The 24,889-nt window shown below is 39.7% G+C and overlaps 1 protein-coding gene across 1 annotated transcript in view; it reads right to left on the bottom strand.

Annotated features, from left to right (window-relative positions):
* The window catches only part of iqgap1 (IQ motif containing GTPase activating protein 1), a 40,875-nt gene that overhangs the window by 11,145 nt on the left and 4,841 nt on the right, over nt 1-24,889 (bottom strand). Inside the window, exons 3-15 of the mRNA XM_058629886.1 lie at nt 11,223-11,379; nt 10,545-10,622; nt 9,270-9,346; nt 8,297-8,364; nt 7,813-7,926; nt 7,235-7,413; nt 6,893-6,980; nt 6,634-6,791; nt 6,467-6,551; nt 6,191-6,354; nt 4,713-4,873; nt 4,499-4,623; nt 3,616-3,779 (exon numbers count right to left, since the gene is read on the bottom strand). Of these exons, the coding sequence (XP_058485869.1) occupies nt 3,616-3,779; nt 4,499-4,623; nt 4,713-4,873; nt 6,191-6,354; nt 6,467-6,551; nt 6,634-6,791; nt 6,893-6,980; nt 7,235-7,413; nt 7,813-7,926; nt 8,297-8,364; nt 9,270-9,346; nt 10,545-10,622; nt 11,223-11,379 (1,618 nt within the window). The remainder of the gene's footprint in view (nt 1-3,615; nt 3,780-4,498; nt 4,624-4,712; nt 4,874-6,190; nt 6,355-6,466; nt 6,552-6,633; nt 6,792-6,892; nt 6,981-7,234; nt 7,414-7,812; nt 7,927-8,296; nt 8,365-9,269; nt 9,347-10,544; nt 10,623-11,222; nt 11,380-24,889) is intronic.

Below are 24,889 nucleotides of genomic sequence, written 5' to 3'. Positions count from 1 at the left end.
TTGACCACACCCAGGATTCAATCGCTGTACTGTTTTGTAGACTATTTATATCTTAGACCTTTATTGAGAGCATTAGTGTGTCTTATCTGTCCTTTTGTGAATGAAACACTCTTGCCTTCAATGTGGACACTTTTTAAACAAGTAACAGCACTGTAGCTGTGACTTTAGCCACTTGACATTAAAGCACCAACAGGCCTGAAAAGACGAGATATAATCAAACAGAGGCTTGTTTTTAAAGTGTTTGTTTACCACACAAACCAAAGCAAGACTTCAATATAGAATTTTATATTATTATAACCAATCAAGCCACCGCCACACATCGCCCATCCCTACCAACAAATAAACTTTAAATATATCACAATAGCAGACAAAAAAACAAAAATGAGGAAATGAGGAGGTGAGAAAACACAGATCTCAGCAATGAGTATCATTACTGTAGTTGTGCAGTACTGCAACCAGATGGCGCACTCTGTCTCTGTATAACGTGTCTGTTCTCCTATTGCTGCTGCCGCTTTCTACAGCTCAGTAAAACAGCAGCAGGCAACCCTCCCCTATGAGTGTCCCGCCCCTCCTTGCTGTGTTGCAGTGTAGATGAGGGGTGTGTGTATGTATGTGTGTGTGTGTGTGTGAGAGAAAGAGTGAGAGAGAAAGAGGTGGGCGGATAATATAACCCTAACCTGATCATGGAAGTTTCTTATACAAGGGTGCAAAGACTCTGTCTTTATAGTAAATAAAACTGTACCCTCTGCAAGCAATGATTGGTGTTTGTGGTTGGCATTTTAATTGGTATTTGGGGTAATGAGTCACTGCAGCTGGCTGGAGGTGTAAGACAGGGTGTGGTGCCAGAGTGAGTGCGCAAACGACTGGAGGGAGAATTGGGTGTAAACTTGCTCTAGTTCCTCACAGGTTACAAGCAAATCGTGGACATAGAGGAAGTGAAAGCTGACGAGATTGTGTAGTTTTGCTCAACTCTTCTTCAGTTTAAAAAAATAACTTTTTTTTTTTTTTATCTTTCTAAGAAACCATGTAAGGCGCAATAACTGTTTTTAGACTCTTAAGCATGTGAGGCCTGACAATACACACAAAGAACAAAATACATTGGCTCAATAAAACCAGTCCCAGCTGCAATTGTTGAAGCAAAGTCAAGTGATAACCATCTGAAGGGGCACAGTAAACTATATTCAGCTTGTTAGTCAGTAGAGTCTGGGCAGGACTTCCTGCTGTTTATCTAAGCACAGCCCTCAGCCCACAGTCAAAGCCAACATCGGTCTGACTGTCTGACTGACTAACTGTTGATAATGAGGTAGCACCAAAAAAGTCAGTCACTACGTGCCTGTGCCGTTGCTTCATCAAAACACTCCGCTGAGCCCAGATCACCTGGACAAGACCCTCTTACAGCCTGGTATCATCTAATCATTGTGGATTACTATCCTCAATTGTTTCCATCTACACTGAGCTATTGGAAGGAACTTTGATCCTTCAATCTCAGCTGGGGAAGACCCTCACTTCCGGATTATCCTTCTGCTGCTTTAACCACTTCCTCTTTCTTCAGCTCATCCACTCAAACAACACACATTCAGCAGCCAACAACCAGAGGCTGGTGTGTGTGCCCATGGGTCTCACTTATTTAATATAATGGTCAGCTTTCTGCCCTTTTATGGAAGTATAGAGGACTGAAGCCCAGCTTGTCATTTCCTATGCCTGTTAAATCTGCAGGAAAATAGTTTGCTTTCTTTTCCAAACCATTTTTGTCCTGTTTTGAAAGTGAGACAAGCCCCTCTGGGCAGCGACCAAGCGTCCAGAAGCTAAATGTCAATGAGAAACAAAAGTCACAAAAATAGATGCACTGAGATGAACTGTTGTATTTCCAGATCTTGTTCAAAATAAATGAGGGGGGGGAGGGATTACACTCTAGTTTAAGTGAAAAGAACTTCTAACGTAAATGCTTAGTGATCTCCACTTCCTCTGAACCTCTGTGCACCATGTCAGAGTCATGCATAGCTTCTGCAGTGAGACCTCACCTGCAGCCCTGTCGACCTTTGCTTCCCCTCTGACAGAAAAACCAACCCAAATATGGTGTTTGTGGTATTGTATGCAAATATTCTGCACAGACACACGCATACAAAAACCACACTCATCAGCCTGTGATGCCGAGGCAAATGAGCAAGACAGAGCAGGGACCCGATGATCCCTTTTCAACAAAGATGATGCACCTATGCCAACAGTTCTTTTCCAGATGCAATGCAAAGAGGGAACACATGAAAGCAAATATAAATGACCCATATAGACACACAGACAGGAAGTGAGTGGGTGAAAAGATGATCACACATGACATCACTAGTTTGGTCGAGTCACACGTGGCTCAGAGGCCTGAGGCACATTAACGGTGTGAATCAGAATGTGAGATCATTCTGAGCAGTGACCACGCATTCAGTCAGTACATTTCCATGCACAGTTACTGTAAAACAAGTTACAGTTGTAGCTCAACTACAACGTTTAACTGGACTACTGTCCTAGTATACAAGCACTAACAATGAATCAGTTTTGTTGAACGAAGTGTGTCCGACACCCGTAAGATAATACTAACCCTCTCGTTCAGCTCGTTAGCACTAGGCGCTGGTTTCTGATTGACCTATTACATCACAGACCAAAACAACATCAGCTTGTTTTTAGCATGTCAAGCATGAATCCGTGTCTTTCTACCATTCATTCAAAATATTTACATTCAGTACATTCAGTCTCCTCTTCCGTACAATCACATCAATATCTGAACATGTGAAAAACAGAATTTTGTTTTTTAAAACTTTGAGGCTTTCAGGTGACGTCAGAAATCCTCTTATCTGAATTATCAATGATTAAAAAGATCATTTCTGACAGTTCCTCTTCTTAAATAATAGCAATAATAGCATTTGGCTCATCTTGAAACCCTTAAAAGCACTTTTTCTGCAAGTCATATTCACTCGTCCACACTTAAATCTAAATCTAAATCTTATACTTTCTTAAATCTATGCAGTCATGCAGCCTATGCATGGCCAGCAACCTTCCCATTAGAGGACAACTGACTTTATCTCCAAGCCACAGCCTATAATCATTAATTCTGTGCTTAGATCATGGTTATTTTGCCTTGACATATGGTTTAAATCAGCATCATGCTATGAAGAATGATTTTATTTTTCTACATAAATACATTATCCAATTATAGCAAATAGTGAACAATTCGGGGAAAGATTTATGGATATGAATTACTAATTTATAATACAAAACCAAACTCACAACTGCTGCTTGTTTGGGTTCTATTTATACTTGCGATAACTACATCTTCCATTAGTGTATTGTATCATATCCTATTGTATAAAGAACTGATAAGTTCCAACTGTATGAGCTGCAATAAAACATCTCTGTCAGAAGATTAGAGGTAGGTAACTGTTGGCCGACACTGTTTGCATGAAGTGTTTGCATAATGCTCGCCTAGATCCCAGAGGCACATGAAGAAGCAAATAACAGAAAGAGGGAGCAGCAGGAGAAGAACACAGTAACCAGAATACGTCTAAATTCTCATCCTTGCGGCGGTCTGTTTTCTCAACTGGTGTACTGTTAACTGTGGGTGTGTCTTACATGGGCCTTCTCTCTGCGGGCCTCCAGCAGCTTATCATGGTAGTGCTGAGCCACAGATGGGTCCACATCGGTGAGCTTAGCCGAGGGATTCTGCAGCATGGCCAGGGTCTTCATTGGATCCCCTTCATCCAAGGCCTCATTGATCAGCCCAATGGCAGCGATGCCTGCAAATATTCAGACAGACGTGTGAGACACCAGCTCAACCTTGGCCTCTGTGAACAGCTGTTATATATACTGCACTGTTCCCCAGCTATTCCCTGAGTGTGAAGCAGAAGAGTTCAGTTGTGTTCTGTTATTCTCACACTGTCATTTCATACATTGCTTGTGGAAAAACATGAATTATTATCTGAATAAATATGTGGTTTGGAGACAGTGTGTGTGTGGGAGTTACTTTTTATTGGTTGTTACGAGAGTTTGACAGAGATTAAAGATATAATATGTAACATTTCTGCATTTAAAAAAGTATGTTAACACTTTTACAAAAACAATTTACAACATTACTTATATTTACATCCATAGATGTAATTCAATGTAAAGGCCCATTTAATTTTGGTCGTCTTTTAATGAGGTCATCCACTTTGCCCGTCTCTGCTATAACTTCCAGCACAAAGTCCCTATCAAATGTCAGCGTGAGGAAGGTCATATTTGGTATGACTATTTAGAACCAGTGTGTTGTCTTTTTGTCATCTCATTTTTCACTAATGGCGCATGACTACTTAGTGTCTTTTAAAGCATATTCTGCTGGGGATTCTCACAGGGGAACCAAACGACACAACAGAACAATTCCCATTTAATCCATTGTTTCAACTGAGCGACCCCTTGCAGCAGAAATGTCATATTATGTGTTTTTATGTAAACGGGTGTGAGTGTGTCCATCTCTTACGTTCATGCTCTTCCTGCACAGCCAGGTTGACCTGATCGATGCAGGCCTGGATGTCGTTCCAGGTCAGATATTCACTGCCTTGCTCCCTGGCGGCTGCCTTGAGACGCATCAGCTCATCCATATACCTGAAGAGCACACAGACCCGGAACCATATCAACATTTAGTCCATTCAGAAAACAAGTGCATCACAGTGTTCGTATGCGTGAGCGCTCACCTCTGTGCATACTCATCCTCAACATTACTGAGTCCGGCGACAGAGCTGGACAGCTGTTTCCAGAGGGCAGCTCGGTCCCCGACATCCAATGCCTCGTTCATCAGCACCACCGCTGACAGCATCTCCACAGCAACAAGCAGCTCAGGGTGAGACAGCGAGCCCTGCGGCACAGAGAGCGCAAATTTACCTAGTACATCAAACTGTCAGTGAGGACTTTCAGATGTAAACTGGTGACAGAGCCTTGCTTTGTAATTCAGGATATTTTGACAAGACATAGTATGGGTAGGTCTATGAATTAAACCAAAAGTCACTCTCTCTCTCTGTGTCTCTCTGTCTCTCTCCTCCAGCTAGTTCAGAGTTCAGCAGGTTCACTTCTTACTAGTTTCAACAGACTGTCTTCTCTCCACTTCCTGCATGTTTTAGAATGCTTGCCACCTTAGATCCTAAGGTGGCATCCTTTGTCTGGATTTCATCATCCATTACTACTTCTTTTCTATACTTTTTTATCCTTTCCATCTTCCCCTAATCTTATGTTTTATTGCTTATGCTACTCTAATGGTGAGTTGTCTTTCTCACCGTTATTTTTTTCATACTTTCTTGCTTTATGGTTGTTATATAGTGGCTATATAAATAATAACTAATAATATGGAAATAGCCTCACAGCAAAAACCCTAACCCAAACCCAAAAGTAATAATGGTGGAAAATCCCACCTTATACTGTCCTCTAAGGGAATTAAGTGACATGATTTGACAGTCCTAAAGACAAAAGATTTTTTTAGGATTTATTTTTTTCTCTAATTTATTGATTCACGAAATTTAGTGCACCACGTAGCTACATAAATAAGTAGAGCTGGGTTAAAAAAAATGATTTTCCAATTCATATCCATTTTCATTTGTAAGATCCAACATCCAACATCCAATCCTTAGATCCATCTTTCAAACTGGCAGCCCATGGAAAAGTGGAAAGGGAACTTGGGGGTTGCCTGTTCTTCTATCTTGTCATGATCCTAGGTTATATTTTCGAACAGGTTCTTAAGGTTTGGGTTTGAATCATCACCTACGACGGTGTTGTTGAGTTACGCTGTGTGGTCATATTAAATAAAGCTGCATTAGTTTTGAGTTTTGAATTACTTTGAGTACATTGTTTATGTAAACGTTCCTATTTTTAGAGGTGTATCAGAAGAAATAGTTCCAAAATGTTGTTTAAGAACTGATATATGTCTAAATAAATCAATATTTGATTGAATCATATCAAATTTAATCAAATCAAAAAATAAACTGATTTGAGAGCAAACATGAGTAGCCCTACATCTAAAAATTGTTATTTGGAAAAAATGACATATGGTTCCTGGTTTTATTGTTTGTATCATGCAGTGAAAATAAAAGAATGATATATTTTCTTACAGTCTCACCAGATACATACAATTGACTGATATGAATGATGCTTTTTTTTCAAGTGTGTCTTTGATCATCGGTACCTCGGCACTCTGCTGCTGTAGGCTGACTAGCTCTCTCTGGTAAAGGTCCGCCGCGTTGGGGTAGACCTCAGGTAGCTGAGCGTCAGGGTTCATTAACTCCTCCACTGTTCTGTCTGGCACACCTGCTCTGATGGCGGCGTTGATGCGTTCCACTGCCTTAAACACTAGACACACACGACAAATGAACAACAGTGTTGAATTATTATTATTATTATTATTATTATTAAATACACTGAAAAGGGGTAAAGGGGGGAAGAATCTTGAGAAAACACATACTCTTCAGGTAGCCTTCTGCAATCTCATTGGCCACATCCACACCACTCTGCAACTCATCCTTTGTCAGAGCCTCTCCTGGAGACGCCTAGTCAAGAAGAAATCCAGGTGTGGTTAGTAAAAAGAAAACAGAGATTTTATTCACATTAAATTTCCCAGTGATCCCTTACCTGCTCTTTATTCTCTCGGTCAGCCTGTAGCTGTTTGAGGTACCAGCCTTTGTTCCCGGGCTGCAGGTTCTGAACTCCCATGGCTTTGAGGGCCTCATACAATTTATCCTCATTGCCACTCAGCAAAGCCTCTTCAGCTGCCCTCAAGGCATTACTCACTGTTGGAGAAAGGTCAATATTTTACGGCTGTTCGGTGGAAACCAAAACAAATGACCAAATCAGTAAATAAATATGCGTGTCTGTGACGTTCATGACTTACCATTGACCTTGTTGACGTTGCCCTGGATTTCTGCCTGGGTTAGAAGCTCGTCATAGATGTCTCTCTCGGCTTCAGTATTCTCCATTTGCTGTTAAAGCGCCAAGCAAAACATTAGACCATTCCATATAAGCACTACTGAACATAATATCCACAGTTTTTTTTAAATATTTTTACATATTAAGTAATGATTAATTATAGATCTGTCATTATTTCCTATCTGTCAAAAAGAGGATAATGTCGTTTTATTTAAAGCCAGTCTGTCTTTCAGCTACCATTCATCACTATGATGATCTGAACTCACACTATCCCGTGCTATCTTTGGTTGATAAATTCACTATTTACCCGTTTACGTGAGCTGGCCACCTTCTCCCCTTTGGCCTGATACAGAGTGTCATGATACAGGCGGGCAGAGTCAGGATCTAGGTTGACCAGCATGGCATTTGGGTTGTGCATGGCAGCCAGTGTTCCCTCTGGAATGCCGTGGTCGATGGCGTCGTTGATGGCGATCACAGCAGCATGTACTGAGGTTAGAAGAGAAGGACGTTAAGGAGTTGGCTTCACAACCAGTTGCCAGCACAAGTTTGTTCATCCAAATCTAATTATACAGTCACTCATGTATAATCTGTTTAATCTCATGTTTAATCTCATACCGTGAGGTGTTAAATCATGATTAGTAATTAGCACTGTGCATAAGTCGTAGGCCACAATTAGATTTGTTGTTTTAGCAATAATGACCATATTTTATAATTGCTGTATCCCTCAATCACTGTATTGGAAATACAGTGATTGAGGAGATATATATATATATATACATACATACATACATACACATATATATACATATATATATATATATGTATATATATATATTGAAATTTTAAGTATAACATGTGCATCTTTTAGATCCGAGTCCCTCTTACATGCAGCTTCATCCACCGAGAGCTCATTTGCAAGGATCCCGCCAATCTTGCTGAAGGCGGGCATCTGGATTCCATACTTTTCCAGCTCACTCTTCATGTTGTTGATCTCCTCCTCTGGGGGAGAGAAGACAGAGGACAAGGAACAGATCCACGGTGAAAAAAAGAAGTGGGGGCTGGGTTGAAAAAGTGAGTGGATGTGACTGTGGAAACAGACTGTTCCTGGCTCATGTGTGATAATTAGATTTCTGCCTCTGCATTCTGGGACAGGGAGCTGAGCAGGAAATCAACTGATGGGTGGAAAAAAACTCTTGCAATTACTAATGACTTTTGCATTTGCAGACGCTCCTGTATGCTGGGGCCGTCACTGATCCCTACTCTTGGCAATTAACACTGCTGCTGAATTTAAGATGACATATTTGGGTTAAGAGAGACAGGATGAGGAAAACAGATGCACAGATTCATGAATGAGCTCAAAACTTCTTACCAGTGAAATCGACTTTTCCATACAGATCCTGGATCTGTGGAGCCAGGCCCAGCTTAAACAGGTACAGGCTGTTTAAATACACACAAACATGATTGAAATGAATACACATTAGACAGGTTTCAGTACACCCTGATTACCACAGCGACAGAATGAGTTAGGGTCACAGGTCAGACCACACACAACATCAGAATGAAACCTTGTCATTTCAGGACAAGGAAACATGTTTAAGAAACCTGTGGAAGCTTGTTTTTGGGATGTTTATAGCGGAGTGGAATTATGAGTTGTAATTTTTCTTGTTCATGTACTAATGGGGCAAACTAGTTAAACTGTGCTGCCTACCCAGAACAAAAGTTGATATAATTAATATCTAATTAATAAGTATAAGTAGCATGGTTAATTTTAGAATTGAGGCAGAGGAGGTCAGCATTAAAGCTTCAACAGGTCAACAGTTGCCCCACCTGTGCTGCTGCTGCTGCTGCTGCACAGGTGACCGTCATACACTACTTAAGTAATCTAGTTTCAATCAAATCCATTTCTGGATTATGTACATTCTTTACAGACATACAAATGGTCAACTACTGTTTACCTATTTTCTTCATCACATCTTATTCTTCCATCCATTCTTCCGACAATTTGATTTCAAATTAAAAGCCTATAACAGTCACACAAACACCAGCACCATGCATCTGCTCTGTTCTATTCTGCTGGTGAAACTTCTGATGGTTCTGTTGGTTCCTGTATACATTTTACCAAAGGTGGAATACCGTATGAAAACACACTGCTTCATTTCACGTGCCACTGAATTCCTTTCTGCTCAAGCACTGCACCTTTCACCTCATAAAAATGCCAAAGATGTACACGGACCACATAGAGTAGTACACAGCTTTTCACGTAAACATCTGAGTCCTTTGGAGGTTAATATTAGGAAGAATTCATGTGATTCACAGAGAGAGACACAAAACAGAGAGAGTACCTGAGTGCATGTATGCAGTAGATGCAGCGTGGCATGTTCTTTCTGTCATATATGTCTGTGGTTTCAGGGTAGAATATCTGAAACAGTCAGGGAAAAACAGTGAATCAGAGCAGACCTATGACAGCATGTCGCAGCATGTGTGTAGGAGTGTTTGAGGGTAGTAGCTCAAATTGGGGATGATGCAATGTGAATGTGCGTTCACACGCCCTGGTATTGTGTTTGTGGCGCAGAGTACTTTTTTTTTTAAAGATTTCAGGGCAGACACTGATGTTTTCTGTTGAAGCAGCAAGTTGCTGATGCTGTTTCTTTTAATAGTCACGTCAAGAATTTCCCTAGGGTTAGTTTAATTTTACATAATAACGTTTAATTTACAGCCAATGGTGGAAATGAACGGGAAACTTGTTTCATGTTGCTTGTTTGTCGCTTATTGTTATACAGAAAAAATATGGAAAACAAAAAAAGCGACAGCTAAACAGCAAATTAAGAAACAATAGTTGCATGAATGTCTGTCTTTCTGCTCCAGCATGATCCTTTTTTTGAGGAGCTAAATTTAAAATTTCATTGAACTGCAACAGAAGAGCATAAAAATGACCCTTCATCAACGGGACAAGTTTACTGCAGCTTTACTTATGTTAATCGAACATTTGTAAATTCAGCACCAACATAAACTGAAATGTTATCATTTAAAATGGAACGTTTTTTAATCATGTTAAGATATATTTGATTTTATTGAGTGTTGAGATGAGATAAACAATTACTTAAATATGTATCAATCTGACTAAGGCATTAAAAAAAAGAAAAGAAACAATGCATGCAGAATCATCTTTATATCAGAACTAACTGTATGAGTACATACACAAAAACATATATAATGGGATTCAGGTAAACTGTAAACTGGAGTAAAGCCGACTCTCTCATGTGCAGTCGTTTGCTTAAACAACACTAGTGCAAAGGAAGAGAGAGGATTCCTGTCATGAAAATGATGACAATGTGAAAATGAAACTGAAATTGTTAACAGAGCTTGTGGCCAATGAGAACCAATCATGAACTGAATTTGGGTAACAACTGGGTCATTGTTTTCAAAGGTTTCAAAGGTTTCTGCCTCTGCGTCTGTTTTTGGAGCGGGGCGAGAAAATGGCGAGGTAATGTGGACTGCAGGCGTTCATTATTAAATAAATGAGATATGTGGATGTGACGTCTAACTTCACCTATAGGTACATTTGCATGTTAGCAACATTATTGAAGTTTGTGAGTTAAAATGTGACGCGCTCTCACCTTTGGCAGGCCCTTCTCTGCCATGGCGTTGAGCCACTGGATGACATTATCTGTGTGTCTGAAATGGAGACCTGTTGCCTGTAAGAGAGAGAGAGAGAGCGAGAAAGCAAATGTGAGGACACAACAGACATGTTGTTAACTCCCACATTAAAGGCTCCAATTCAGCCTCAGCCACACTGACAACAGAAACTGTAAAACAAGGCTCCTTTCAGCCAAATGCTTCACAACATGGATACAGACCTGCTGTCACACACTGGGATTCAAGGCAAAGGCTTAAAGGACTGTTGTTTTGATCTATGTTACATTACTGACCCAAATTATGGACATAAGAAAAAAAACAGTATGATTCTGTGGCTCCATAAAAGGGAGAAAGGTTTTCTGTGACCAAATAACGGGACACTGTTTCCAGGGCGAAGTCCCATTTTGGCGACAGAGCACACTGGTATTTTGTGTGTACACTTTGGCGCATTTGAGCGACACTTCCTGCTTTTTTAACAACTATAAATTGTGGCTCTGGTAATAAACCCAGTCAGGGAGAGGGTTGAAATGGCAGCACAGAGGGCCTATTGTTTCAAATTAAGGTGAACTATCCCTTTCAAATGCACCCACATGACTTATCTTAATGATAAAACACATTTTTATCTTTTAGTGATGAATGAATATGACACGTGTCTTCACCTTGTAACGCGTTTGCTCGCGGTCGTAGATCTTCTTGAGGGAGACGGTCTTTGGTGCGAAGAAGTTGCCCAGTTTGGCCAGATAGACACCGTTCCTCAGTCCCTCCTCTAACTCCGTGGTAGGAGGCAACTCCTCGTCCAGACACGCCTCCATCCATCTGCAAGGACATGCATTACACTGATTAATAATCGATTACTAAAATAATCTCCAGCAGAGTGGGTTATGTCTAATAAAATAAAAAGCAAGTTCTGTGATTTCATCTTTTTAAATGTTAATGGGCTAATGTTTTTCTTTGCTCATCTATTATAGTAAATGTATTATTTTGGTTTCTGGATAAAAACAAAACATCATGATTTTGAAGTGTGGGGAGCAGTGATTGACAATTTTCACCAGTTTTTACACTTTATGTGTGAAACAACTCCATCTATCTGTCCTCTACCACTTTATCCTCCACATGAGGGTCACGGGGGGGGCTGCTGGTGCCAATCCCAGCTGACATAGCGTGAAAGGCGGGGTACACACCGGACAGTTCGCCCGTCCATCACAGGGCCACACATAGAGACATACAACCATTCACTCTCACACACACACACCTACGGTCAATTCAGAGTGTTCAAATCGCCTAATCCCCGAATCTGCATGTTTTTGGACTGTGGGAGGAAACCGGAGAACCCAGAGAAAACCCACGCACACACGGGAAGGTGAAACAACTACTTGAGGAAATGACTACTTATGGTCTTATGGTTTTGACGTTTTTATTTAACCTATAATTAACCAGGTAGAACTCATTGAGCTCAAAATCTCTTTTCCAAGAGTGACCTGACCAAGTGGTCAGCAGCACGAGTCATAGTAAATATTAGAGATTTAAGACACAGTTTACAAACAATAATTTTTACAAAAACAATATTGTAACAGTGTAAAGTTTGCTTGAGATTGTTGTTTGAGGAGTTGTGGTCAGAGTGATAAATTAAAAACACAGGCCCTGTTTACTGGTTCCTTGTTATCTGTTTAATAAGATCAGATGAAATCAGTTCAGGTAATTTCAGATCAGTCTGGAGAGTGTTGCAAAATTGAACCCTCTTTTCCCCATTTCTGTTCTAAGAGGTGGAACAGATAGATGGAGAACTTCACAAGAATGAAGAGAATGCAGTGGCTTTTAGTTCTTTAAAAATAACAGCCATTGTGTGTGTCTGCGTACACTCAGAGAAGGCCATTCACATTTAATATAAAGTTCACCGTGATGAGTGAGTCGACAACAACCGGTAACAAATCTCAGGGCACAATGATCAACAGTGTTCAAAGACTGTAAACATTTGGTCGAAGCAGCACATAGCCATAGTCTAGTAACGGCAGAAAGGTTGCAGATACTAAAGGTTTGCTTTGCTTTGAGCAAGAACAGGATTTATTTCTGTAATAGAAACCAAGCTTTACCCTGAGCTTAGTTACCAATTTGGCAATATGTGCTTTAAAGGAGAGCTTACAATCAATAAGAGCACCCAAGTGCTTATAGTTTGAAACTATACGTTTACCTTGGGAAGTTAAGATTATAAAGCATTATTTTTAACACTACAGTATCCAAAACACTCCCACACCAATGACAAAAGATGTTTTTTTGGGTGGAGGCAAAGCTTGTTAGCTTCGTATTTCCTTGGTCATTGTTTAAATGTAACCATGGAAATTATATTTACAGTAATGTCAGGTGGCAACAAGCATTAACGGTGACGAGTGTGGTTCATAGTTCCATAGTAACTGATCTTGTTGCTGCACAGAACTATAAGCTAGTGACTTATGTCCCATATGCAGTGTGCCAGGTACACAAGCAGTAACTTGTCATTTGTTCAGGTTTCCTCACTGCACTACTGTTGTTTACAGAAAAACACTCCCAATCCCAGTTTTGGTTAAATAAGAGGTCATTTTTTAACCATGGTTAATAGTTACATACCGAGTCAGATTAAATACGGATTTTTGCTCTTGAGTGAAAGTTGAAGACATTTGGAAACTGTCACTGTACAAAGATTAATGAACACAAATGACAGTCAATAACAACTGTTATTGCACTTTTAATGGTTAAAATGAGTCACGGTTTACTTAATAACAAAGTCATTTAGTCTACGGAAGTCTATGGACAAGTCTGTGGTTTTTCCTCAGTGTAATGCTATTCTGTGTGAGGAGCTGTTTAAAATAAATGTTTCTTGATCAAGTCAACTGGTTATTGATTGGTAAATTCATCTCTTTGGATCGAGTGGTGTTGTCACGTTAGCAGAGAGATGACGACTTACATCGTGGCAGTCAGACTTCAAACTACATTAAAAAATGTTGGTTAGAGTAAAGCATGTGTCAACATAAACTGATGTTCATGGTTGAAACAGATCTATATCATAGGTGTGAATATATCGAACGACATGTACACAGGCTCAACAAACACATAACCTGGCCTTTGTGTAACCTCTCCTCCTGAACTCCTCGTGTTTAACATTTCATTTATATTCGGTCAAATTATGGTGTCACATTCCTGCTGTGTGCCCATGTCAGCACTAGGCCACAGAGGAAACACGCTGAGATCTCATACTGGGACAAACCTGGTGGACTGGATTCCAGCACCTTATATTATCCCTGCCCAGTAACTGTGCACAAGGGGAGTCCATTTTTATCCCTAAAAAACACTTATCTCTCTTATAGATACTGATATGAGGTGCAAGTGAGTTTCACAAGAGAAGTTGTAACGTTTATTTCCAGTGATTCAGCTTTAATTTCTATCTACTTCCCAAAAAGACCACACAAATAGATTTCAGATGTCTCTCTGCATGTTTCCTACTCTGTCAAGGGACTGACAACAAAGTGACTGACTGTCAGAATCCACAGCAGCTGAACTTCAGACTTTATATGATGACAGGACGATATCACGCCCCAGTTATATCTAATGACATTCAACAAATACCAGATTTGGACAACTGGGTCAGTGGCCACTGCAAGAGAAGACTTTTCCTCCTCAAGCTACTTCAAATAGTAGATTTATTTTATTACAACACTAGCCCAATGACCACTAAGTAGACCAAGCTAAAAAACACCTTTTATGTAGCTCTTAACTAAAAAAAAAAACCATTCTGTTGTACATGTTATGGACCACAGTTTGGACATTACTGTGACAAGTAATATATCATTCCATTTTGGTTTCACAACAAAAATGAAATCTACTGTTCCCCTGAACTTACTATACTTGTAGAATCACTATAAATGAGAATCGTCATACAAATATATCTACAACAAAAACAAAATGTCCCAACTCTAATATCCTGTGACGTTAAAAATAAAATGTACCATTTAGGTTTCCTCCTCCTCACTGTGAAAAGATCAAATACTGAATATCTTCAAATGTAATTCAAATATTTCCTGTAATCATGCAAACCTTGAGTTTATCATTGGCCATGAGGAATTTCACCACGTGAGGGCAGACAGTGAGGTCAAACATGGTCTCTTTTCATCTGCCAAGAAAACATTCCCATTCTTCTGTAACTAAGGTCTTTGTCAAGCAGCAACAAGGTTAACTACATCCCAAGAAAGATTAAAAGATTCCTTTCCTCCTACACAGACCCCCTTTAACACACACACACACACACACACACACACACACACACACACACACACACACACACACACACACACACACACACACACACACACACACACACACACACACACACACACACACACACACACACACACACACACACACACACACACACACACACACACAGCTGGTTTTGCATTCTTTGTGTGGACCCTCATAGACATAATGCATTGCCTAACCCCTTAGCCTAACCTAAACCATCCCAACTAAATACCTGACCCTAAACTAAACCTAATTCTAACCCTAACTCTAAAACCAATGACTTAATCCTCAAAAAGCCAGTTAAAGTGTGGACCAGCCAAAATGTCCTCACAAGGTCAAAATGTCCTCACAAGGTCAAAATGTCCTCACAAAGATATCTTTGTATGACAATTGGTCCACACACACACGTCTGCGCTTCATTCATAGTGAGGACCCTCATAGACATAATGTATTGCTTAACCCCTTAGCCTAACCTTAACCATCACAACTAAATGCCGAACCTAAACACAATACTAACGCTAAAACCAGGTCTTCACAAAGCCCTTTAAAGAAGTCAGAACCAGCCAAAATGACCCCACTCTATACGGTTTATATGATTATTGGTACTCACAAAGCCACAAATACAAGAACACACACTCAACTTCTTTAGTAGGGATTTAAGGATTTTAGCTGACTTTACTGATTTTCAGATTAATCCAACTAACAGCAAATCTGAGCCAATAGTGAAATAGATTCTCATTTCCAAGGGTTTCATTAACCAAGACATTTTATTCCACATAAAAGTACATTCACAGCCACGTTGTGCAGCCCACAGGCCACTGCACCAGCAGCTGAAACAACTTCCCTCCCAGGAAGTTGTGACATGGGGTCTCCACTCTCCAGACAGGGCTGCTATTTAGGCCAAGGTGACGGACTCATGGAACACAGCCTGGGCTCGAAACAAGCCCCTGCTTTCACTTCACTCTACACTGAAGCAGTGAAAGGCTCCATAAAGGCTGCGAGCGAATGGCTCTTTTATCAGAGTGACACACCCTTTCCTCACCAGCACAAACACAGACACACCCTCCACTTTACCAGTGAGGACAGCAACTATGAATGGGATTTTACACGGGTGACAACTGGAATCCAAAGACATTGGAGAACAGCCAAGAGAAACGCTAAGTTACGATTGTGACAATTACAAGCATGTCTACCAATTAAAGAAAAAAAAAAGCCACAAATATGACATTTGGTAACACACTACATTCATGTCATGGAATGTATGAGCAGACATGAGAGAACAATGTACAAATCGTTCTCACAGTATGTGATAATTGGAGATTATGATCACAAACACATTTAAACACTCATCTTAATTTAAAAGTTAAGATGAGGTCACTACATATTTAAGAAGACCAAACACCCAAGTGGTTGCCATTTACTCCAGTTTTAAGACAGACACGGTAAATGTATAGTTTCAAAGACGGCAAAAATGCAGTTACATCAAAGCAGACAAACAAAAATCCCAATTGTCAAGAACACCTTTGAAGTAACACAGCCACACTTAGCAAAGGCCCCGGACAATTATAAATGTAAACCAGAGAAAGTATCCAGAAAGTGCAAACCTCTACCAAGGCTGTTATTATTTCCACAACGTCAAAAAAAATCCTGTACATGGACGCATTTCACCACTCAAATCAATAATTTCTTCCTTAAGCCATAAACTACATGCCCATAAAATGTAATCAAACCCTGTCCTTACTTATTGAGTCATGTTGCACACAGACAAACAAACAGCAAAAACCTCTTTGGCAGAGGCAATAACTTAATATGTATTATATAAATGAAATCTTGGTAATTTAATTTGTTAGCCCACATGAATAAGGCAGCAGATAACTCCGGTCACTGAGAATAAAAATCTACTAGACAAGCTGAAACGGTAAACCTAACCAAACAGTATTACAGTAAAATATAAAGTCAAATAGTGTAAGCATTCAGTTAATTATTCAGGTTACCTATGTGGCAATAATAAGATAGTAACCTGGAAACCAGTAGCAGAACGTGTATTAACAGGACCATACATGAATCTATGGATTAGCAGTGACAGTGCATTTGGTTCACAATATCAAACCCTTTTTAAATAACAGAAATCAAACACAGTACAAACAGACACCAGGAATCATTATCTCATGGCAGGAAGATGTAGTCACAGCTGAGGTCAAAGGTCTATCTAATAGGAAGATGTCTGCCACTGAGCGCCGTCTCTGCAGGAAGACACACATCCTCTGTCTCTTGCACAATTCACATCCACCTACGACACCTCTGCGAGTGCGTCACTGCTTCACAGAACCTCTGGCAGCGGCAGCTCTGTAAACAAGCCTCTGTCAAAGTAACTTTAATTCAAATACTTCTCCTTTTCCAGGTATCAGCCTGTGTTTCACAGTTAATGTTTGATAGCAGCTACATAACACAAGGCTCATACTATAGCAAAGCAGAACTTGTTATTGTATTACTAAAAATGTGCCATTTCCTCTTCTTTCTTGGGGATCATAACATATTTCATTCATTCATGGCTTTAAAGTTGGGTTAGGGCTCTAAGAAATAATTGTATTGTACAGTTAACTGATGCGCATGAGGATCAACAAGTTTCTAATCCTCAGTGCACATTGTTAAACGAGGATGATCGAGTGTTTAAAATGACTGAATACTTTGAAATTAACTGAATACTAGTATAAGATGCTCATTGGAAACAATGCTTTGAATATGGAAATTGTGCTGTCAGCATTTTAGTCAAAGTAACTAAATAAATGGATTTACAGTATATGTCTGGATGTCTTGCATGTTAGCTATAAACACAGTGTGAGTTTAATTCTGGGCTCTAGTTTTACCTGCTTGTCAATTGAATTAAAGAAGCAAGTAAAGGCTAATTTTTAAATCCTGCAAAAAATTGTATGGACCCTCCATCCATTTTCTTGGTCATACTGTTTACAGCAGCTTTAAATAGGAAGCAAAACATTGCATATATACCATGTATGTATACATAGCATGTATACCAATACATAGTAAAGAAATTTGAACTTGATGATTACATCATGATCATTTTAACTTCTTATGACAAATACATTTAATTCATTTTTTTTTTTTACTGTTTACAGTTTTTTCTGTATTGAAAACAGTGATTATTATTGTAAACACAACAAAACATATTTGATAGCTAAAGCATCATTTTTTATATTACTCTTCATGTCAGCAAACATGAACAAATCGGTCATTGAAAGGTCCATTTTGGACATTTTTATTAGACAAGCCGAGAAAAAACAACATATATACTCACTACAGCAATATAATGCTATTTTAGAAAACACAAGTATAATGGGAACCATGAACTGTTGTCAAACTGATAGATGGATACGTGTGTCAACACACAAAGCATCACTTCATTTGACCGATATACTGTTCTGTATTGTCACAGCTAATAAATGTAGCTGTGCATCCATGTGTGGAGGAGATGGAGGTACTTTGTGTTTACAGACAAACTCGAGAGGGAGACCATGCAGGTGACTCTGGCAGCAGCACAATATCAGTGATTCAGGAATCAAAAACACAGCATTGGCTTACAATCTCAGTGGAAACAAACATTTCATGAACACAGTTGTTGTCTCAAACAGACACAGGGAAAGGGACAAAGGGCTGAATGAAAGGAAAAAAGGAAAGAAAAGTGACAGCAGGGAAAAGATGAGTGAGGGCCAAGTTTCCCATTACATGCTTTGCTGCAACACAGGAATCTGTGCACCAACTGACCAAGAACCAGCACTGCCACTTCTCACACAGACAAAAGAGCCTGACCTCAGAATACCCGTCGCATCTCCACCACAAATGTATGTGTCAATTCATGTATGTGAAGTCCAATAAGTTTGGATTAAGTTTATTGTTACATTATTTATCTATTTTGATTCATTATTCAAAGCTATAGTGAATAACATTTGGTGATTTTTGACACGAGATCTAAACACTGTTACGCAGAGAGAGTCGTGTGGTGCTGATGGACTTAATCAGCATATCATTTGAATGGAACAGACATTTGTTTATATTTAAAGGTGACACAATATAACTTCATTGTTATATACTGTGGCACTGGCTCTTTTTTCTCGAGTTCACGAGTGGGAAAAAAGAGAACCAATGCTTCCAGGCATCTGTTAATTAGAAATGACTAACATCCATAAATGAATCGATTAATTTATGAATGTTAGTCATTTCTAATTAACAGATATAAACAAATGTCTGTTCCATTCAAACAATTGTCAAATGATATGCTGATCGTCTTCCACTTTTACGGGTCCAGGTTGGGGGCAGCAGACTTAGCAAGGAAGGCCAGACTGCCCTCTGCCCAGCAACTTCCACCAGCTCCTCCGGGGGAATCCCAAGGTGTTCCCAGGCCAGCTGAGAGATATCCTCCCTCCCCTGTGGTCTCCTCCCAGAAGGACATGCAAGAAGCACCTCCCCCGGGAGGTGTCTAGGTGGCATCCAGATACCCGGACGACCTCAACTGGCTCATCTCGACTTAACTGATTTAAATCTATTTCAAAAAAAGTAAAACTGTGACAGTTGCTCCTCTAATTGTAACATCAACTGGGTGAAGCTGTTTAAATTGTTTCCTTATTTAACTCAGTTTTCCTTAATGTTTTTAAGGTTTTTAAGGTTAAAAAAAGAACTGTGACCTTTGTGCCGCCACGTTAAAGGAGGCCTCCTTCATGAGGTCAAATCACTCGTCAGCTCATGACATTCCCTGCTCCACTTCTCCCGAGCTGTGACACAGATCCAAACTGGAAGAGTAACTTAGACTCTCAGGTTTCACAGACGCCCAGGTGAGAGGAGGAGGTGGAGGAAGGGTGAGGCCGGGGCGGGACCTGCAGGGCTTTTATGGAGCACTGATCCCTCTCCCTTTCTTTCCCTCTCTTTTCTGTGACTCATGGCTGGTTTACATGAGAGACCTCGATGCCTCCCACAAATGACCACGCAGGAAAATACAATTGACAGTGCAGACTATGTTGTTCTCTGTCAGTGGACCATGCTATCAGTAAGAGATAAAACAGAACTTCCCTGCTTTCAGGAAACTTTAGTTTCTCTTTCAGCATTTTCTCAAGATGCAGCTGTTAGCTCTAGTGGGTGCGGATCTTTTTTTTTTCTGTGAAGTCACCACGTGTCCTTTTCTTCTGCTCATTTGCTCATGATCATTTCAGCTATCTATTATTCATCTCAGTCTATATCATAACAGTAAACAACATTTCTCCAAAGACGTTGAGTTTATCATCACAAACGACAAGAAAAGCATAAGAGTTGATTCAATCTATAAAAAGTAACTGTTTTTAATTTGGGTAAAATTGGCAGACGTCTATTTACAGGAAGCCAGTAGGTCACTACAGCCCTCAGATCAAATCACTACCAAGTTTGGAACACATCACACTTGTGCCATTCTTCTCCTTGTAGCAACACAAGGCTGACATTACGTAATCCCCATTGCAGCAGCAGCAGCAGCAGCAGCTGTACACAAGAACATTTAGAAACAGTTTAAAAACAGGAAATTACAGGCAAATGGCCAAAGCTGTTTCTGGGGGGTGAGCGGGGTTTGTTTTTTCAGTGAAGGGTGAGAGCAAAGCGTTGGGGCTTTGAACTGATGTGACTGTAGCGCAGCATAAAAAGAATTGCTTAAACCTTGAAAGCGAGCACAGTGAAATGACACCGTCTCTTGTTTATATTCCACCCTCGGTTGTATTTTGCAAAACATAAAGTGAGTTTGAGTACCCTTTCTTTTTTTTTTTAAAAGGTGTATACTCTGTAATACTGTTGACCCAAACTTCTGCAGCTCACATTAAAGTAGTGCACACAAAGATATGGATGTGAAGTCTGTTAAGAGGCAGGCAATGTTTCTTGAAAACATCATTTTATTTTTATGGGTGTCAGACGACAAACAGGAAGGAAGAGTGTAATCTACTGTGGCAGAGACATAACAACAGTCGCCCATGCACGACAGATTTACGTTAAAGCAAAGATTATCCGTCTGTTTATTGTGACGGATTATCTCCCACTGTCTAAATTGTCTCTTAATCTTCTGAGGAAAGATAAAAATATGAAAATGTAGCACAGCCTCGCCCTGCATTACATGACACCACATTATGTGTTGTGATGTCAGAGACAGGAAGTGGAGCTGTACTGTAATATTGAGATCCCCAATAAACCGGCACAACCAATCATGACACTCGTCAATCATGACGTCATCAGCATCAAATAACCGAAATATTTAAGATGCTTTGGTTTCCGTTTTGAGAGCTGTCACGTCACACCTATCTTAAAAAAACAAAGACAGTGAGCCAAAAACAGCAGAGGCATCGATGCTGATGTACAATAATCGAACAAACGCAAACAAACAAGAACACTCTTATGATAAAATAAAGTGTTTCTGCAGACATTTCCTCAGATAGAAGCCTTTATAAATCACCTCACCATCACCTGTCAATGATATAACCTCATAACTACAGTTATGGAGCTATGAGTAGCATTTGCTCCAACAACAACAACAACAACTCTTCTCAAGGTAAATTCTCATCATTCTTCAGAGTCACATTCTTTGACACAAAGGTAAGAGACACATTTCATTTCTTTGTCCTTCACTCTGTGTGTGTTACGGCAACATACAGTAGGTTTGCTGCCTGATCAGCGCTCAGAGATAGTGAGGAGGAAACCCGATCAATCACAGGAAAACTCTGCCGTCACCATGGCAACCCTCTGTGTGTTTACCTGGACTGTACTAACCAGATAAAACCTGCTATATAAACAGCAGCACAGTTCTTTCACCATAACTTCAAAATGGTAACGATTCAGACAGAACCACAAATGAAAATGGCCACTGTTGCAGTGACACTGAGATATTAAACATGTTTTATACGGACACATTTGGGACGCTATGTGCAACTGTGAGAAATCACCTGGAAGCCATCTGACATGATAAAAGGAACGAAGGAATATAAAAGACACATCTAGTTGAGGTGTTATCAAAACTACAACTCTGGTATGTGCAGCATTTTTCAACACATGCAGAAACACGCTGGCTTAACCTGTCTTAATTGACGGGTGTAAAAATATCACATCACAGCACAGCCTGCCCAAAGAAATTGGTAGATATGTATGAACCCACATAATCTAGCACAGATTATAAAAAAACTAAATGGAGATCAATGGAGTTTGAGTTTGCAACAAAGAATTCCTCTCACATGCAAATGAGAATGTAAAGTGTCGGTAAATGTCGTAAAAGTCCATGGAAAAACTCTTATTGCAGTAAGATGATAAAATACCCACTTGTTTTTTTGAGTTTACTGTGATTATGGGAAGAAATGTTAATTATAGGTAATGACTTAATGTGACATAATGTGCATAATAAATACCTGAATAAATACCTACTTACCCAACATATGGGGAGTGACACTTCAAAGTAAAATCAACTACCTTCTTACAACGCAGAACAATTTTGCCTGTTTGCTAAGAGAAGTTGGTTGGTTCTAGGGGTTTATAGAGCATTTAGCAAACCGACGGCAAGAAAATAAATGAGTGTATTTCCAAAGAGGTATTGCTTCAAGGAGAAAAAAGATGGAACCTAGTTTTACTTGAATGAGGCCTCTGTGATGAGAAATCTGTTTTCATTGTGTACCGGATCCTGTCTCCCTGCGGGACATCTGTTGGTCAGTCTTTTCAAATCATAAAATAGTCTCTTTTAAAAAAAACATCAATGGTGGCATACAAGAAAAAAAAATGTCTCAAATCCTTCAGGGAACCCTGTCATTTGCACAATTTACACACACTGATTAGACCTTCTACTGTCTCCAACTAATCTCTGGGTGCAGTAAATAAGCCTGAACGTAAACCACCCTGTCAGCAAATAAAAGACTCTGCTCTGCCTGTGCTGCTTCTCACCACAGTGAAGGAGGAGTGAGGAATACATATTACAGAGAACAGCTTGAGGAAGACCATCAGTACAGGAGTTGGGGGAGGACGGAGGATCCTGCAGCTCTAACACATGTGCAATCACATCTGCAGCAGGCCGACACACTGTGACGGCAAATCCTGTTAGTTTATCATTGAGCTCTCATTGTAGAGCAGTTACTACAGGACTTCACTTTGTTTAGCCCTGTCAAAACAAGTCGTACAGAGTTACTGCTGCAGGAGGACACAGGACAAGGAGAAGACATTATAAACACACACCCTTAACTTGTTTTTTTATTTTGTGAATTAAACATTTATTCTATTCTAATCCATTCTATCCTAGAACAGCTCCAGCTGCAGGTCGGCTGTTGTGGTTCTGTTGTTTCAGCCTCTTTCCGAATCGTTCATTTCAAGTTTCCAGATTTCACTCGTATTTAATTTTATGAGGATTAAGTCACCACACAATGCATTCTTTAAAGCAGAGTGATCACCGGATATGAAAGGAAATGTATGTTTCAGTCTGAGTTTTGTTGAAGTTTATTACCAAGTCGTCTGAAGAGATTTTGGAAATACCGAGGGGAAACCGGAACCAGTGAGTCAGGCAAGGCACCAATATGAGGAGGAGACTGTAAATATAAATAATATCACCTACAACTGAAAGTGGATGCGTCTGCAATGTCTGATACAATCGGCCACAGCACAGAGTGGCACAGGAGAAATGTTGAGCTTTCAAATGTCTCTGCACAGTGTAATAGACTTTTGCACCAAAGAGATGACGTAAAACTTACAGGTTTGGAAAAATTGATTATTTCATTTCCAAAAAAGAAAGGCTTAACTAAGATTTAACTCAAACATTTACAAAGGTACAACTGAAGCACAAAAAGTATGTCAGCGTTTCTATTTTTCTTTGCAGATACACTACAGTTCAGAATCAATGTCACCTCTAAAGATCGCACATATACTGTACAATTACAATGACTTTCTTCTCCACTTAGACCACGCAGTCACCATACCATCAAATATGGGAGGAATCCTATTCCCCTCTGTTACAGAAATCTTTCACCTACGCCCAGAAAAACTGTCACTAGCTGAAAATGTGAGATGAGTGATTTACAAGCAGCTCTGCTTCACTTGGTGGCAGGAAGCAACAAAGATGAACGTGAGTGATGTGTCATGGAGCTACAGTGGCAGTTATGTCATACCGACTTCAATCGCCATCAATAAATACTTTGCTTGTACACTGATTCCATAACAGTGAAGTTTGCAATGTGAACAATAAAGAGAGGAAACATGTCCAACAGCATTCCCAGGGAGATGAAGGAACGAGCAGAAGAGTGAATAAAAAATACAGAGAGATTTAAAAAATTGAATGACATTTAAAATGCAGTAGTTATTCGTTTTTTGACTTTATTTGACTTTGAGCAGCATAACTCAAAAGGTAAAGGATGGATTTGGATACAATTCTGTGGAGGTATAGTTTATGAACTACAGAAGAAACGATTACATTCTGGTTGTGATTTGGAAACAGACCAGGTTCAGGATTGTTTTCACCACAATTAACCATACAGATAAGGGTGTGCACTGACACTGGGAAACTGAAGGGCCTTGGTGAAGGTTTGTGCTCTGTTAATGCTTTATTTAGTTGTGGAATTAAAATGTTTGTGTTGTTCTGTTTCCACTCTTAAATAAACATAATACGTAAATGTGCTGTTTTGTTCTGTTCGTGTGACACACTCTATGTGAGGGTCTAAGGATAAAGGGTGTCACTGTGGTACAGCCTGTAAAGCCCTTCGAGGCAAATTGTGTTTGTGATGTTGGACTATATCAATAAACTTGACTTAACTTGACTTGATAAAGCAAAACAAGCAAAGTGAAGCAGTTGGACTGCATGTGTTTTTGATGCGATGATTTCATTTCATTACTTTTTAGGTTTAAGTAATCAAAATTAAGACATGAATCTTCCACCACGTAAACCAATAGAAAGTTGAACAACAACTAACAAGGATTCTGTGTCTCAAAGGCCAAGATAAAAAGCGGTAGTGCACATTCAAATATGGCGTGATAAACATAGTGCCTAAGCCTCAGAATATGAAAATAAGAACGA

This window comes from Solea solea, chromosome 5, assembly GCF_958295425.1.
Source record: "Solea solea chromosome 5, fSolSol10.1, whole genome shotgun sequence".
Lineage (NCBI taxonomy): Eukaryota > Metazoa > Chordata > Actinopteri > Pleuronectiformes > Soleidae > Solea > Solea solea.
This window is presented reverse-complemented; position numbering and strand designations above follow the sequence as displayed.